The 17,848-nt window shown below is 43.9% G+C and overlaps 1 protein-coding gene across 2 annotated transcripts in view; it reads left to right on the forward strand.

Moving 5' to 3' along the window:
- Positions 1–17,848, forward strand: part of SHC3 (SHC adaptor protein 3) — a 159,793-nt gene that overhangs the window by 103,235 nt on the left and 38,710 nt on the right. For both annotated transcript variants that reach the window (XM_012808351.1, XM_023516251.1), the window contains exons 6-7: positions 2,788–2,839; positions 15,274–15,400. In XM_012808351.1, the coding sequence (XP_012663805.1) occupies positions 2,788–2,839; positions 15,274–15,400 (179 nt within the window). The remainder of the gene's footprint in view (positions 1–2,787; positions 2,840–15,273; positions 15,401–17,848) is intronic.

Genomic DNA, 17,848 nt, shown 5'->3' on the forward strand with positions numbered 1-17,848 from the left:
AATCCTATTCCAAACTGATCTGTATATGACTTTAGCATATTATAATTGGTACATGTTTTTAATAAAATGTACAATTCTAGGTTCTAGCCCTTGTTCTCTTGCTGAGTATATGTGCCATTATTGCTTTTACCCAATAAGAAAATGGTATTTTGAAATGTTAAATAAGACAGACTAAAAAACATTACGCATTCCCCTCTAAAAAAGAACATACTGTAATTTCCATCTACTGTTATTATTATAAGGCTACCAAAAAATACCAGAACAATGCCCAGGCTCAGAGGGTCTTGGGGAGTGAGACCAGGGATGAAACAAGTATTGAACGAGCCCCTTCCAGCCCCGTCTTTGAAATGCTGTGTGCTCACCATATAACTGGGTGATGACAATAATGCTGTCTTCAACAATAATACACTCACCTATTGTGTCAGAGAAGGGTCAATGTCACATCAGAAAAGTGATGTCCTGGCTTGGCCATTAACCATCTATGAGTCAAGGACATATTATGTCCCTTCTTCCTCAACTTTGAGCCATAAGAGAGTTTCTCAGATCAAAGTAAAAATTAAAAAAAAATTATTCTTGTATACACAACTAAGGCTGATTCTAATTTTTTTAGCTGAATATGTATAAAAACAAATTAAGAATAGACTCCTTATGTTTATACTTTTTATTGAATTCTAAACCCCAATCGAATGTGAAAGTTAAATACAAATAAATACTGGAAAGCCAATAACATTTAAAGTAACACTAATTTATTGTGATGGACAAAGATTGCTAAATCTAAATCTCTGTTCTCGGTGTGATACTAGATTGGCCACACAGTTCAGGGACTTTTGAGTTTGGTATCTGTTACCATGGGCACCCCCCACACTTGATTCTTTCACGAAATTCTTCCATGTATAAAACTTCAGTTGTACATCATGCACAAATGTGACATCAGGCTGCTTCAAGTGAGCAAAGTCTACTCTGATTGTTCTTTCTAATTCTTTAAAAAGCTGGCGCCCATAATGCTGAATACCAACTGCGCATCTTGGCACTGAAAGATAACACAGTGGTCATCTAAATGATTCTGGATATTCTTGCATTAACTTTTAATATAATAATGGAGATGAAACACAAAATTAAAAATAAACTCCAGTGCCTCGTTAAACTGGAGTGGGTTGCTCCAACATTCACATCCCATGAATTCAGGAAGAGTGTCTATGATTACAAGCTGCAGTCCTTGTTTTTGCCAATAGCTTCAGATTCTAATCAGATCTCTCTTGTAGAAAATGACCAGAAGATAATTTGATCAGTTTGACAATCTTCCACATCCCTTTCCTAGTCAGTCTGCTCATGTACCAATGGACGCTGCCCTGAGTGGGGGAAAAAAAAAAGCTTAGATAAGCCACTCCCTGGAGATGACCCAGGGTATCAGTGCCATTATCTCAAGAGCTCTTCTGCTCCACCATGGTCTTATTGGGGTTGTATAAGATCCAGGGGAATTAAGTTTGCCAAAGTGCTCAGCACCACCCATCACCTTCAGTGACACACCCATCCCATACTGGCTCTCTCCCTCATCCTGTCTCTCACTGGAGTGTTTTTCTGGGGTGCTGCTGAGAGAGAAGGGGATGGCTCCTCTGCCCACAGAGAAAATATGGAGCAACTCTCAACAGAACGCTTTCAGTGCTGACAACCTTGGGAGTCATCAGCATTCTGGAAGGCCTTTGGAGCAATAACATTTGGGAAATCCCTGCAAAAATGAGGAAAACCTTTACCAGTTGCCCCATAGATACTTGTTTGAATGCTGAAAATATCACCTTTGCAGAGGAGTCTTTTCTGCTTTCAAGAGTTAAGAGAATTATTTCTTTAGAAACTCAATGCTTATTTATTTATTAGAAACTAAAATGCACGTGGTTGCCCTGGCCTACTTTGAGGTCACAGTCTCCTCCATGCACTGGTGAAATAACAAGGCAGGCAAGGAAACTCATTTCACATAAAAGGGTGAGACTTCTAAATAGAGCTCATATTTTTAAACATCTTAAAGAACAAAAATAATTATTTAGGTCCAAGAAGAAAAGAATGATCATATTTCATCTTCTCAGGGAGCATTTGAAACCAATCTTTGAACATCCATCCTGCTTTGCTTCTAAACCAGTGGTTCTCAAAGTGTGTTCCCCAGACCACTAGAAGCTGGAAACTTGTCAGAAATGCTAATTTTGAGGCAGTTCCTCAGAACCACTACAGAATTAGAAACTCTGGGGTATGCCCAGCAATCTGTTTTAACATGCCTTGCAGGAGATTCTCACACCAGCTCAAATCTGAGGACCACTAGTATAGACAGGGACGAGAGTTGGTTCTCCACGTTGGTTCATGTGACAGTCACTCAGGGAGCTTTTAAAAATATCTGGTGCCCAGACCTCATATTCAAAACAGTTAAATAAGATTATCTGCACACTGGGACTCAGGTATGAGTGTTTTTGAAGTTTCTCAGGTGATCCAACGTGCACGAGAACAGGTGCTTTTCATGCATGCTGCTCAGAGTGTGGATAGGGACTGGCAGGTCTGTGTCCCCGCAGAGCCTCGGGTCTGCTCCAGACCTGCTGAGTCGGAATCTGCATCACAAGACCTCTGGGTGATTCTTGCCCATGTTACAGTTCGAGTCTTCCATGGGCTGTTACTTAGGCAACATTTGATTATTTGGCTATGTGAAGGTTGGGTCCTTATGAGCTTGCTGGTTTGTGTGCTGTATCCCTGGCTGTGCTGTCTCTCATATATGAATAGTAATACAGATGTCTCCTTTCTCTTTAATAGGACACAACAGACTATGTTGCATATGTAGCTAAGGACCCTGTTAATCGCAGAGGTAAGCAATGCTTGACCCTTATAATCTCTCATTTGTGCACATCTGGGCTTAAAAGGGTATACCAGATGTTCCTCGTGATTTCAGCAGCTTCACCACTACGAGCAGCATCATACTGTATTATGCTAAGGCTGCATGGCTAGCAGATTGCCTGGTGATTCAGGAGGTGCTTGATGTCTCTGAGCAGCAAACACACCTGTATCTAGATGGCTACAGTTTAGTACCCATGAGCAGTGACTGTCCACCCTCTGGAAGTGGAAGACTACCAGGTGCCCGTCCTCTGCCCTGGTGCAGCTCCAGCTGAGCCACCTGGGCAGCCTCACCTGGCCCAGCCCAGCCCTAGAGACCAGTGTCTGCACTCAGGGTGCTGTCTGCATATAGCCCTTTAAGCTTCTAAGGCCCAGCTTCTAGGCTGGATGGGGAATCATTTACAAAACCACAGCCCATTGGATGTTACTACAGCCAGGAGGCTGCCAACCAAGGTGAATGGCCCTTGAGTCACAGGCAGCCACCAAAGGGCCACCCCTACAGCTGCAATTTGAAACTGACAATAAAAGCCACAAATGGGATTTATGAGAATAGGAAGCAGCACTGCCTTCCATTACAGGTGGGTTCCCCTCCTCCCACCTCCCACCTCAGCCACCAACTGTTAAGATTTTCTAGTTTGTTTTGCATAATTTTTAATACACATACATACACACAGATTCTCATCTTTATAAATTTCAGTACAAATGAGATCTTCACATTCTGTTTTGCTCTCCCCTGCCCCCAAATGCTGTCTCTTGGACATATTTTCAAGATGGCTGATATAGAACAGATGAACTGATGCATGGTTTGGCTCTGTGGGATGTGGCCCCATGGAGATCCACCCCGGGACCCCCAGACAGACTTTTTCATGGTTTTACTGCATTGACAGAACAACAGGTTCAGATAATGTGTTGATAGGCCTAGCAAACTGCCCCCCATCCTGTGAAAAGTTGCATTCCCACTTGAGTGTGTGAGGGTTATTTTCCACTGTACCTTCACCAGCCCTGAGTTAATGGGCAGTGATGGGAGCTGTCCTTCCTTTCCATGGTTTCTTGAGGTTGAAGATAATATCACACAAAGAATTTGAGCTTTTGTTCTTCCCCAGCTGAGCTTGTTTCACCATAAGCTATCATGTGGGGGGTAGAAAGGGGTTCTACAGATGAGGGGCTCAAATGTAGACAACTTCCTATTTTATAATGGTCACATCGTCACTCCTGAACAGGGGTGTGGTCATTAGAAAGTTCTGAAAAGAGGAGTGTGGGTGGTCTTGCTGGGCCCAGGACCAGCCCTGAGACCCCCTCCTAGCAAAACACACTCCAGCTGGCCACTTCTGGAACAGGAAGCAGCTTTTACATAGTGACTGTGGCCAGCCCCACTTAGGCAGGCGGGGTCACAGCCAGCAATGGTCAAAGCTGTTGTGTCCAGCCCAGCTGAGCAAAAGCCCCTGTTCTGCCCATTTAGAGGCTGTATTGTTAGTGTCCTATGGCTCCTCTAAAAAAATAGCCCAAATTGGGTTGCTTAAAACAACAGATATGTTTTCTCGCAGTTCAGGAGTTTGGAGGTCCAACATCAAGGTGTCCACAAGGCCACTGCCTGTGAAACCGAGAGGAAGCCCGTCCTTCTTCTTCCAACTTCTGATGGCTGCTAGTGATCATCAGCGTTCTTAGGCTTTTGTGCAGTACAGGCATCACTCATCACTTGCCCCTTTGCCATCACACAGTGTTCTCCCTGTCTGTCTTCACATGAGTGTCTTTTTGTGAGGGTGCCAGTTGTCTTAGGTTAAGGCCCACTTGAATCCAGTGTGACCCATCTTTAACTAGTCACATTTGCAATGACCCTATTTCCAAATAAGGTCACATTCTGAGGTCCTGGGGGTTAAGACCTCAACTTGGGAAGGACATGATCCAACCCCTAACAGAGGCCACCCCTTCTCTACCCCAGGGGCCTGCCAAGTTGGTGGGGGCATAGCAGAGTAGTCGGGGTGCGCCTTTTGAGGAAGAGGGTTCCCAGTCAGAGTCATCAGCTCCTGAAGTTCTTTCTCTATTTGTGTTTCAAATTAACTTCAAGTAATCTTAGATTTTTTTCTTTTTGACATATTTACTAGCTCCTTAGATCAGTAGTTCTCAAAATGAGCTACAATTCCAAATCACCCAGGGGAGCTTTTAAAAATCTCAATGCTTAGCTCTCAGAGAGGGACCTAGGAACACTAGGAACAATCTTTTTTTTTATTATTGTATTATCAATGTTTATTGAATAATAATGGACATATTAGTAGGTACTGACATTGAAGATAATACTTTCTGTTTGTTTGTTTAATGGTTACTATTCACAAAGAGACAATAAGATTTTAACATAGTTGCACTTGATATATGTATCTTAAATGCTATTACTGATCATATATGGAAATGTCAATGTATTTCCTGCATTCTTAAAAACAGCCTAGCAGACGTTTTACATTTGGATTATTTGGCTTATGTTAAGACATCCAGGGGTTGGAGGATGTTTTTATTTACCTCAAATTATTGTACATTTTCAGTTTCTCAGGATTGAAAGATATTTTTCAGAAATACAAGTCACAGGGATCAATGGATTTCTTTTTAAAAAAATTATTATTATTTTTTATTATTTGGGATTCATTGAGGGTATGAAGAATTAGGTTACACTGATTACATTTGTTAGACAAAGTGCCTCTTATAGTTGTATCCCAACCCCAAGAGGTGTGTCATACACTGTGACCCCACCCACCCCAGGTGATTCCAGTGCACAGCCAAGTCTGAGAAACTGGCTTAGGTGTAGATCCATAAGGAGTGTAGTCCTGATCATTGGACATAGGACCCTGTAAGTACACAGGCTTTTGTTTTGTTTCTTGGGGGCAAATCCAGAGTGCCATCTGTCCGCAGCATCTTTCTTCCGGCCACTGGGCCAGGTGCCCCTGAGGTTTGCGTGCCGTGCTATTGTGAAGATAATGGGCAGACCTGTTCTGCAGAAAAAGGCCTGCACTGTTTTTGGTGATTGAGGGAACCATCAACACAGGCTCTGAGTATTTGGTCCTGTTATGGACTGAATATTTGGTCCCCCCAAACTTATATGTTAAACTCTAAACCCCCAATATGATGGTATCATATTAATTAAAGGCTCCAATTAAGGATGGAGTCTTTGGGAGGTAATTAGATCATGAGGGTGGAGCCCTCAGGAATGAATGGATCTGGTGTCCTTATAAAAAAAGGCCTCAGAGAGCCTTCTCCCTCACTCCCCACCATGTGAGGACACAGCAAGAAAGTGGCATCTGCAAACTAGGAAGAGGGCCCTCGACAGACATGAAATCTGCTAGCACCTTGAACTTAGACTCCAGCCTTCAGAACTGTGAGGAACAAATGCATGTTGTTTAAGTCACACCGTCTATGGTGCCATATACAGTAGCCTCAGACTGAGACAGGCCCTTTCTTTGCTCAAGAGAGTCAGTGGGAGACAGTCACTCTTTCCTTTCTCTTATCTATTGCCTGTCACAAACTACTCCAAGGTTAGTAGCGTCACAGTAAATATTATTATATTTTATGTTCTGATAAGGGTCGGGAGATCAGGCATGGCTTGGTTGGTCAATTCATCTGTCCACACGGAATCAATGGGGTCACTAGGTGGTGGTCTTTGACTGGAGGTTGGGCTAGTTGAGAAGGTCCAAGTTGGCTTCACTTCCACTCGTGGCCTCGGCAGGATGGTCAGAGTCTATTTCAGCAAGATCCTTCACCCTCTCCTTGGAGCCTCAGGGCCACTCTGAGTGGTCCCTCCATCTATCCAGGGCAGCAGGGTTTCCTCCATGGCAGCTCTGGGCTTCGCGAGACCCAAGGTGGCAGCTTCCAGAGCTCTTAAAGGCCAGTGCAGTTTCACTTCCATTGTAACCTACCAGCCAAAGCAGTCAGAGCCAGCTCAGGTTCCAGAGCATGGGAATCAGACCCAGACTTCCAGGGAAGAGTGCCAAGGAATTTGCAGCCATCTTTATCTGTTGCATCTCTATTCTTCACATACAGGGAGGCCCCGCCTTCTGGTGGACAGCGTGGGCAGGGCATGGTCTAACTGCTGCCCCTTGCCACTCAGCTGTGAGCAAGCTCTGCCTCCATCTCATAAGCACCCTACCAGGGTTCTCTTCTGCCAGGAAGGGAAAGGCTTTCTCCCTGCTGCTCTGATCTCCTTCCTCCTCCCCTAGGCCAAGTGCAGGGTTTAATTTAATAGGAATGGTCCCTCTGCCATTGTGGGGTCAGAATAGGCAGAATTCAGGGCTTGCATGTTCTTATAGATCCAAGTCCCCTTACAGAGCTCTGAGGTCTGTCTGTGTGAGTGTGCTTTGTATCACAGGGCTGTGGGCTCAGCTCCTCAGGACCAACAGGGTCAGGACATGTCTGGGTCCCAGAAAGTCTTCTGTAAAAATTTCACAGTTGTGGGGTGGCGCCTGTGGCTCAAAGGAGTAGGACGCCAGTCCCATATACTGGAGGTGGTGGCTTCAAACCTGGCCCTGGCCAAAAACTGCCAAAAAAAGAAAAAGAAAAAGAAAAAGACAAAACTTCACAGCTGTGGGTTAAAGTCCCTCAATATTATTATCGTTTGTCTTTTTACACCTTGATACCTGGTTAAACCCCTTTATTTGAGTTTTTGGTTAATCTAAAAGAAATTCTAATAAGAACCTATTCATTCTCTCATCATTCTGAAAGCCAGGAGTTTGTCCTTTAGTATGTATGTTATTGACTGTGTAGATATATTTAGAAATCATCAATAATGCTGATATATATCTTGACAGTCTACCACAAAAATTGCTGCTATCCTTGTATATTATGTTTTTGTAATTAAAAAAATGAAATAAAATACACAGAGCGTAACATATACAGTGCCAATAAGAAAAAAAATAAGAATCTATATTTGTTTCTCTGGTATCAAGAATTCACGGCTTCTATAATTAATCTAATGGAAGGGTGAAAGGTCTCGGGCCCAAGGCATTTAGCAGGATGGTAGCCACCATCTCCAATTAAGGAGATAAGGGTTTCCAATGAATGGGTCTCACCAGGTTGGTGGGTTATAGTCAAAAGGCAGGGCCAGAAGGAGGCCTAGATGATGACTCCGTACACAGATGGAATTGCCAGGAAATCAGGTGTTGCTGGACTCTTAATATGCCATTATATTTTTATGTTAGAACTCTTATTACTACCCAGTGACTGCCCCCCCCCCCCGCAACCTTATGTACTTGGTAGACAGTTCCAAATGGACTTCTGGGTCACAAAAGCAGCCACAGATGACGCAGAAATTAGACACACGACTACCTATGGGAAGATGTGGAATTTATATAATTCATAATGCAATAGCATACCTGATCAGGCACCCTCTGATTCTCCCTGGACTAAGCCATGGAAAGTCATATCCTATTACGTTATAGAGGATGGTCATAAAGTTTGTGTGTTATTTATTATGTAATGGGAGCAAGGAGAAATCCTCCCCCAGAACATAGTAAATAGCACACGAACTTTATGTCCATCCTGTACATAGAAGCCCCCTCTCTATATCCTCATGGGTATGTTCTAAACCCTCCAGTGGATGCCTGAAACCATGAATAGTAGTGAACACTGTATATGCCACATTTTTTTTTTTATCCCATAATTGAGTCTGCTACTGATTCCCTGACACTCAGCTATGCTGACCTTGAATATGCCAAGCAAGATCCTACCTCAGGGCCTTTGCACTTACTGGGCCCCCCTGTGCCACCTGGGACCTTCTGGCCCCAGCCTCCCCAAACTTTACACACTCAGAGCCTACAGGCGTCTTCTCCAAAGCTCCCTTCTAGACTGCCCTTTCCTGATCACCATCCTCCCCCATCGCCTTTATTTTACATTACCATCATTGTTGACTCATTTCCTTGGGCTGTTGTAACAAACTACCACAAACTAGGTGGCCAAAAACAACAGAAATTCATTCTCTCATCATTCTGAAAGCCAGGAGTTTGAAATCCGGTGCACAGCACTGTGCTCCCTCCAGAGTCAACCTCCAGGGGAGGATCCCTCCTTGATCCTTCTGGTGGCTCAGGCAGTCCTTGGCTGTGGCAGCATCTCTCTGTTCTCTGCCTCAGTCTTCCCATCACCTTCTCCTCCTCTGCTGTGTCTGTGCCTTCTCTTCTCATGTCTCTTACAAGAATACTTGGTGTTGGATTTAGGGCCCACCTTAATTTAGGATGATTGCGTCCCAAGATCCTTAACACGATCACATCTGTAAAGACCCTTCTCACAGGCTCCTGGGAAGTTGGTATTTGAGCTTATCTCTTGGGGGCCACCATGCTGCCGACCATAGTGGTCTGTTTTTATTTCTTTACAGTGTCTGCCCGCTGGACTATAAGCTTGGGGAGAACAGAGGCTCTACTTTGTTTCTTGGTTTGTCCCAGGTCTTAGGGCAGGGCCTGGTGCGTGAGCTTCTCAACGAATGTCTGTTCAGGGACGTCTTCAGGAAATATTTTGCCCACGTATTTCTTTGCTTCTTTGCAAGGCTTTTCCTAGGGCATCTAATCATACCGTAGGAAGGCTGGAGGCTGAATCATTGTGTCTTTAGGGATCTTCAACTTTTCTGAAATGGTTCTTTCACTTTATAATCCCACGACTAGTATAGAAGAGCTCCTTTGGTTCAACATTTTGGCACTTTCAGACTTGTAAATTTCTGCCTATCTGATGGGTGAGAAATGCTGTCTCCTTTTAGTTTTAATCTGTCCCTCTGGGACTGTGACACATATTAAGAAACTTCCTGGCATAGCAGTTGAATCTTGGATATCTTATTGCTGATCAAAAAGTCTGGAACAATGAAGAATTCATGGCTATACTGAATAAACAGACTAGGGTTGGCTGACATCTCTGTTTCAGTTTGGGGGGGTTTCCTTTTGTCTGGTTAGAAATTGTTAGTTTTCAACATTTCTTTTTTTTGTTTGTTTAGTAAAACAAGACTGTGTACATTAATGCATTTATGGGGTACGCTGTGCTGGTTTTATATACAATTTGAAATACTTATAACAAACTGCTTAACATAGCCTTCACCACACTGTCTTAATTATTGTGTTAAGACATTTATACTCTACACTTAGTAGATTTGACATGTATCCTTGTTAAATGCACCATAAGTGTGGTCCAACCAATTAACCTCCCTCCACCCATCTTCCCCTCCTCCCTTCTCTTTCTCCTTCATCTTGGGCTGTAGTTGGGTTATAGTTTTCATATGGAAGTGTGGGTGATTATATATTGGTTTCATAGTAGGGCTGAGTACATTGGATACTTTTTCTTCCATTCTTGAGATACTTTGCTAAGAAGAATATGTTCTAGCTCCATCCATGTAAACATAAAAGAGATAAAGTCTCCATCTTTTTAAAGGCTGCATAATATTCCATAGTATACATGTACCAGATCAACATTTCTTTTAAAGGGTGTGAGTAATCAGCTCACTGAGATGAAAAGATAATAGACATTGCTTGGCAGAATTTTTCATCACCTGAGTCATGGCTCTGGTGTCTCCAAGGCTTCTGTGCCTGTGGCCAGCAGCTTGAGATCATGGCTATGAATCTGAACTGCTAGCATGTCCAGGTGTCTGATAAGGGGATGGCAGTGAGCCCCAAACAGGCTTCTACAGAAGCCAGCTGCCCTGAGGAGGCTGATGGAAATCACCTTGCAGTGCTCTCTGTGTGTGTGTCTGGTGGGCTTGGGGGCACAGTGGATGTGACTTCCTGAAAGGGGAAGCCCAAATGCCAAGGAGATTTTTGCCCCAACTCTGGCAGGGTGCTGCTGTTCACAGGGCCTCCCCAAGGCTCATGCTGGAGGAGGTAGAAGCAGCCCACTGTGGAGGGAAGTGAAGGCTGGAGCTTCTATTCACAGCTAGTTCTAATCTGAAGATCGAGGGCGGCAACAGCACAGCAGAGGAAAGGTGCGGTGACTCAGGACACCTTGGGATGTGAGCTGCCCCTACCACTGAGGGTGTGGAGGGCTCAGCACAGGAGAAAGGGTGCTCTGCTCTCAGCCTGCTATGCTGCAGTCAAGTGACCTAGTGAAGTAGAGTTACGGCTTTTATTATTAATAACTAATTTTAACTGAACTAAACCTCTCAAAAAGAAACCGTAAATTAGGGATTATGCTAAAAAAGGGATAGCTCAGAGCTGACTGATAATTTACTTCAGTCAATTCATGGCTGATCTGAACAATTGATAGGCTACATTTCAGAGTAAAAATGATAATCTATCTAACCACATAAGATAAATCAGCCCCTCCAAATTAAAAATGATTAATGAAAATATTTCAAAGATAAATTTTTATCTAGTATCATTATTGATGAACCACACACAAAGCATTTGTTGTTCATTGAGACAGTGTAAATGCTTTCAGCGCTAACTAGACATCTTAAACTTTTGCTTATTTTCTCTATATCCTTTTTAAAGATGAAAGATGTCTTTTAGAAAATATTCTTATATTAATGCAAGAATATGAGTTAATAATTTATAAATACATAGACACGTACTCAGAACGCAGCTCAGAAAGTTCTTTCCTGGTAGGAGTGAGAAGAGACAGTGTCAGGGGTTGAGAAGGTGTGACAGGCGACACTGTTACCCGGCTCTCCCCTCCTCCCGAACCTGCAGGAGACCACACTTGCCAGCCCCCGCCTGTTTGGGAGGAGCCCGGTGACAGCTCCGTGTGAAGAGCTGAGAGCAGAATGGAAGGTGCGTGTGGTCCTGGCACAAGGCCCTGCTGCCTCTCCCTGGTTTGTGGAGGAGTCCTCATATGCAGAGCCAGGACTGAAGGTCAAAGCAGCCGGGCTCACTGAAGCACCACCAAAGGTGCCCAGAAATGAGCAAGCAAAAATGAAATGGCTGTTTTATTTCAAATGGTTGTTTGTTACTACAGCATAACTTGCCCACAGGCTGTTGAGAACATGCTCATATGGACAAGCCTTGCCCCGGTGTCCCAGAGGGCTTGCTTGGCCTGCAGTGCACTGAGCAGGCCGCGCAGAGCAGCCTTGGGCACTGAGAGACAGGTGCAGCTGAGAGCCTCTGGACTAATGGGACAAATGAGGAAGCAGTGACCTCTGGCAAATGGGGACACAGCTGGGCACTGCCTTCTCATCCAGTGCTGTTAACCATTCTTCAGTGCGTGGGAGACGTGTGGGCTGACACATCAGGAGGTACCATACAGCAGAAACCCGCTACGCTCCAGCTCCTGCTGTGTGATGATAAGGGGCGCAGTGCAGTCATGAGTTAGTGGTTTGCACTCAAGTGGCTCATCTCAGATATGGAGTAGCTTTTGTGGTGGGACCTGCTAAGAGTGCCCTCACGGATGTCCTGACCAAGTGGCTGCTCTGGGGCAGGTGACTTCAGCATTGCTCATTGTCAGGGCTAAGCAAGAGAGAGATCAGTGTTGCAGATGACCTATACCCTTAGGTTAATGACACTACCGCAGGCTGTGGGTATCAGTGAATGGGTCAGATTGCCCCAATGAGATAGAACATGGAATGATTTCATTTTGCTGTTTCTTCGTTTTCAGACATGTTCGACTTCACACCATTTCGAGCCTTGATTCTGGGCACCAGCACTCCGCACACCTCCCTAGTCAATTTCTTCTCCATTGCTTGTGATTTTGCCTTTGGTTTTGTCATCTCTTCACAGATAGGTAACACCCTACAGAGGCCAGCAGGCTTGATGGCCACCTGTGCGCAGAGGCTTTATCATCTGAAGCACACACTAAATTATGCATGGCAGGTTAGGTGTTAGCGACTTTCAGCTAAAGACTGAACGTCAGCGTCATTTTCACTTTGAGAGAAGAACAAGTCTAGGTTAAGTTTGGATCTGGAGTTTCTGGAACACATAGAGGCCATTTTGCAGAAGAAATCTTTTGACTAAACCAACAGATAAGAGCATTTTCTCAGCTCATTGAGGGCTCTGCCAGGTACCAGGACGTGGAGTTGTAATTTAGTTTCTGAGAGTCTGTGGGTCTGCTTGCCACCTGCTGGTCCTGCCACCCCATTTGTTACAGAGACTGACAGGGTGCCATTCTTGCCTTACTGAGTGCTTCTGCCAGGGGGCTGGGTGGCTCCAGATGTCCAGGAACCTACTCAAAGTGGACTCTTCAGGCTTCCTGCCCTTGGGAATATAGCATGTTGGTGACCTGTGGATGAGGTCACTCAGCCTGCCCTGGGTAAAGCTTACTCTTCATACTTCATTTTAAAGATTAAGGTACCAATTTTCTTCTTAAAAAAATACATTACATTTTTTGACCCTTTCTCGGGGCTTTTTTCTGGTTCTCCAAAGTCCCGACCAGCCGGTTTCCTAGCTGGTGTTGATGCTGGACAGCAGGGGCTGGGAGAGGAGTGGCTGGAAAGCAGAGGACAGGCTGGGGAATGACATATCTTTCTAGCTTTCCCTCACTCAGGTCTGGGTGCCTACCTCCTTCTTAGCTGGGAAGATGCTTTGATCCGTGTCAGACAATCACCTGCACAGCTGTAACAGCTGCTCAGTGAAGGCTTATGCTGTGACTCCCCGAGTCGATAGTTAATAAACAATAACGTCACCAATAAAATAATATCAGTAGTCACAAAACCCATCCCCGTGTAGACAATTTCCTTCCTACATACCTAGGTACCTGAGGGCTTGCCTGGCCACCTGGAGCAACAACACATTCACAATTGCTCTTCCCAGGAAGCACTTTGCCTGATGGCCACAGAGGTTCACCTGCCCCAGAGTCTACGGGGGAAGCGGCTGAGGCCCCAGGGTCTGCCTCTGGGTGAATTCCCAGGGCTGCCCTATGATGAGTTGCCACAGTGTATAGAGAGGGCAGTGTCTGTCCCCTCCCTGAACAGTTTTTCTATTTCACAAGGACTCCTTCTGATGTGTACCACCTTCTCCTACCACACAATTCAGTGTCTCCCTAGTCACTGCTGGTGCCAGGGAACACCTGCCTGTGTTCTTCTTTGTTGACAGGGCTCCTGGAAGACCCGAAGACCCCTCCCTCAAATAGTTAGGCTGTGACTGTCTGCAAGAGAAAGGTGGGGTGTGATAGAAGTAGCTACAGGGAGAATGTGCCTTCATCCCATTAGTAACAAGGCTATGTTAGGCAGGTCACAGCAAGAGAGCCATAGCCTTCTCAACAGGGACATGTGGTGCTACTGGCGAGGCACTCCAGTGTGTGCCCAGGAGTAGAGGTATTTCCAGTACCCTGAAGAAGAAGTATTGCTTTCTTGTGAGCCAGAGGCTGGGAGGCTCCCTTGTCTCCCTTGCCACCAGGCCAGCACATCCTCGTGTGATAGCTGGCGTCTACTGTTGAGGGTAAGGACTCTCCAGGTCTCTCACTGGCCTCAGAGTGGCTGTCATTCTGGCCTGCTGACACCTCTAACTTTTATCTATTCCTTCGTACAAGCTGCTTTTCTGAGAATGTTCATGAGTGTCAGCCTTCAGTTTATATAAGTACAAGTGGCGTGTGGTTGGGGGGTTCCTACTGGTAATTAATACCATTTTACATTCATCTCCAGAGGTTGTTCTTTTTGTTTTGAGTGGCCGTATTTGGTGGTCAACATTTTTCTCCCACTAAATGAACAACTTGTTCTAAGTCCATTGAACAGACCAAGATTCATTCAACTGATGCCCATTTGAATCAGTTTTTAAGGCCCCTGAGCCCTACAGAGACTTGTCTCATGCCAAGATCAGGTTCTTTGTTGTGCTGATGTTTTCTTCTAGACATTGTTCCTTTATATTTTATAAAAATCAAGGTCGGAGGTGATGTTTTCTAAAATATGAAGAAAGGAAAAAGGTGAGAGGTGATGTTTTCTAAAATATAAAGAAAGGAAAGGACCATCAATTTGAACTTGAAAATTTTAAAATTTATTTTAAAATGGAGCCAATGGGCTGGGTGGGGTGGCTCACACCTGTAATTCCAGCACTTTGGGAATTCAAGGTGGGAGGATTGCTTGAGGTCAGGAGTTCAAGACCAGCCTGAACAACATAGCAAATCCCTCCATCTCTATAAAACATAAAAAAAAATAATAGCTGCGTGTGGTGGCACAGGGCTGTATTCCCAGCTACTCAAGAGGCTGAGGCAGGAGGATCATTTGAAGCCTTGGAGGTTGAGGTTGCTGTGAGCTATGCGGATGCCACTGCACTATACTCTAAGCCCAGGCAGCAGATCAAGATGCTGTCTCAAAAAAAGAGAGAAAGAAAGTAAGCTATAATTTTTGTAGGCATAAAGGCTATTAATAAATGCTTACCTACCATGAAACCTTATAGCAGGTGGCTCCCTCAAGGCTAAGTTGCATGAAGACCTGCTGGGACATATTGTGAAGGAATCATGTACATCTTCGTCCCTCTGTCCCTCAGGTAGGGCTAGTGTCTGTCTCTAATGGTCCTACGTCCCTTTCACTCCCAGCTTGCCACATTCTGGAATGCTGTGATGGGCTGGCCCAAGATGTCATTGGCTCCATTGGACAAGCCTTTGAGCTCCGGTTTAAGCAGTATTTGCAGTGTCCTACCAAAATCCCTGCACTCCAGGATCGGTGAGTAGTACTGTGACACCATTCATAGCAGCCTATCTGAGTTTTGTGACCTTTCCTCTTCAGCCCTTCTGAACTGTGCTCTGGACAGGTGCAGTGAATCACAGGGCTTCCTGGCCGTGGAGATGCCTGGTCGGAGCTGGGCTGTGGCACAGGAAACCAACAGATGGAAACCAACATATGGATGACGCTTTGAATGTGTAGAAAAACATTTTCTTGAAACTATAGTGATGGTAGCTAAGGTTACAGAAAAGCTACTTCATTATAATTTTTCATTCTGTTTCCTCTGCAACCATGTGATGCTCCCATATGTTAGCTCCTCGGGTCTGTCTCACTGTTCCATGCATCCTGTTGTCCCTGTCCTCAAGATTAGCCAAAGTCAGGCTGCAAGAGCCCCTCCCTTTGCGATTCCACTGCTTTGTAGTTTGTTTACGTTCTATGTGGCCCTGGGCAAGTTCCATCAATTCTCTGGGGCTCAGTAGCTCTGTGAAACAGGAATAATAGTTGGCCTGACAGTTTTCTAAAGTGTTAAATGAAATGGTGAATGTGAACAGGAATTGTGAGATATTCATTTTACTATGAAAAATGTTCAGGTTCTACCATTGAATTTCCTCAGACATAAGAATATTCTATGTAGCATAAAGCCTTAAAAAAAATAATATGGGGCATGTTGGTCATTCGCTATTCTGTCCTTGATTGAACTTGCATAATGAAAATCTCTTATAATGATGTGTTCACTGTAAGCAAAACTTTACTTCCTAATTTACCTTTTACTTTTTTCTAATTTCTAAAGTCACATTTTGTGACTTAGTCATGCAGTCAGTGTCCATCTTTAGCTTGGTTGTTATGAAGCCTTCTTTCCTCTCCTTTCTCAGTTTTTACCTTTCCTAAAAGTGACTTCTCATTTCTTTTCCTCATTCCATGGAAAATTCCCTTTAAGACATTCATTACAGAGAAGCCTGCAAAGGACCCACTTTCCCCAGCTTGCTAGAAACTTCAGCAAGCTGGGACATGAACATGGTGTGTAAGGAGAGTTAGAGGCGGAAGGTGGCAGCAATTTGAAGGCCCTTGGTAGGAGAGTAGGGAGACACATTTTCTATTTTATAGGTAATGGGACATAATAGGTAAACAAAATTCATCAGTACACAGGATAAATCTCACAATTCATAATGGAGTGGAAAAGAACATGGCAAAAAATATGAACTATTTATGAACATTTAAAAAACACGTAAATCATAAATGCAGAGGGTGCCAAAAAATGTATACACATTTTAAGAAAGGGATAAATGTTTTAAAATTGTGATATCCAAACTACGTTTGACTTCTGCAATTACAAGAGATACAGCTACAATATACAAGATAAAAAATATTATTTGTACATATTAAGTATTACAATTTTAATACAACTTTTTTCCTTATTTAAAATGTATATATATTTTTGGCACCCTCTATAAATGGGTGGTTTATAAATGGTTTATGGACAAGTACAGGTGTAGAAAGAGTATAAAAATATGCTGAATATTATACATCAACTTTAGGATACCTGAGAGGGGCAGGTGGGGGGTGTGGGCTTGGCTTGTTGGTCCAGAAGTTTTTCCCCCTAACATTTTGCAATGAAAATGTTCCAACATACGCAAAGAACTTATGGTGAGCACCTCTGTATTCACCATCTAGATTGTATCATTAACGTTTTACTGTTAATATCATTTATCTTTCTATCCACCTAAAGAAAGTTTGACAAATTTTATGTCATTTAAGAAAGGAAGCATGTAATATTGCAAAAATTTTAACACATTTATTCTTGGTAGTGGATGGATAGGTATCTTTCATGTTAATTATTACGCTTCCCTATATTTGAAATTTTGCATAAAGTCAAATACATACTATTAAAATTATATGTACAAAACTGAGTGGGGAGAGTTAATTTAAGTACAGTGCTCTTCTGGCAGTACACTTAAGGTATTGAGTCCTGTATATATTTCTATATAATAAAGTTTGAAGGACTTCTGGGGAAAGAAAATGAAGTAGCTGGGATCTTAGCTGTGGAGAAAGATGTCGACTCCAAATGCAAGTATCAACATTGTTTCTAAAACAGACCAGTAACAGGGGCCCCTGCCTGTAGCTTCCTACTGTGTTGACTGCGCTGATATCCTCCTCACCTTGTCTAGTAATCTCTCCCTGTGTCCAGTGGGCAGGTCTGAGAGCAGGAGTGAGGGTGACCCTCTCTGGGATTGCTCTGTTCCTCCAGATGAGGCAGAGAGAACCCACCCTACATGCACCAGGTTCTCTGGGCCCAAGCTGTGCCAACCCTCCTCTTCTGTTTTTCAGAAGAGTTTGTGAAGTATGGCTGTTAATTGTTCTTTAAATATTTGGTAGATTTTACCAGGAAGCCATGTGATCCTAGGCTTTCCTTGCAACTTAAGTTCGTTGATCACTAATTCAGTCTCTATT

The sequence above is a fragment of the Otolemur garnettii genome, unplaced genomic scaffold (assembly GCF_000181295.1).
Source record: "Otolemur garnettii isolate 467f Iridium unplaced genomic scaffold, OtoGar3 scaffold00088, whole genome shotgun sequence".
Lineage (NCBI taxonomy): Eukaryota > Metazoa > Chordata > Mammalia > Primates > Galagidae > Otolemur > Otolemur garnettii.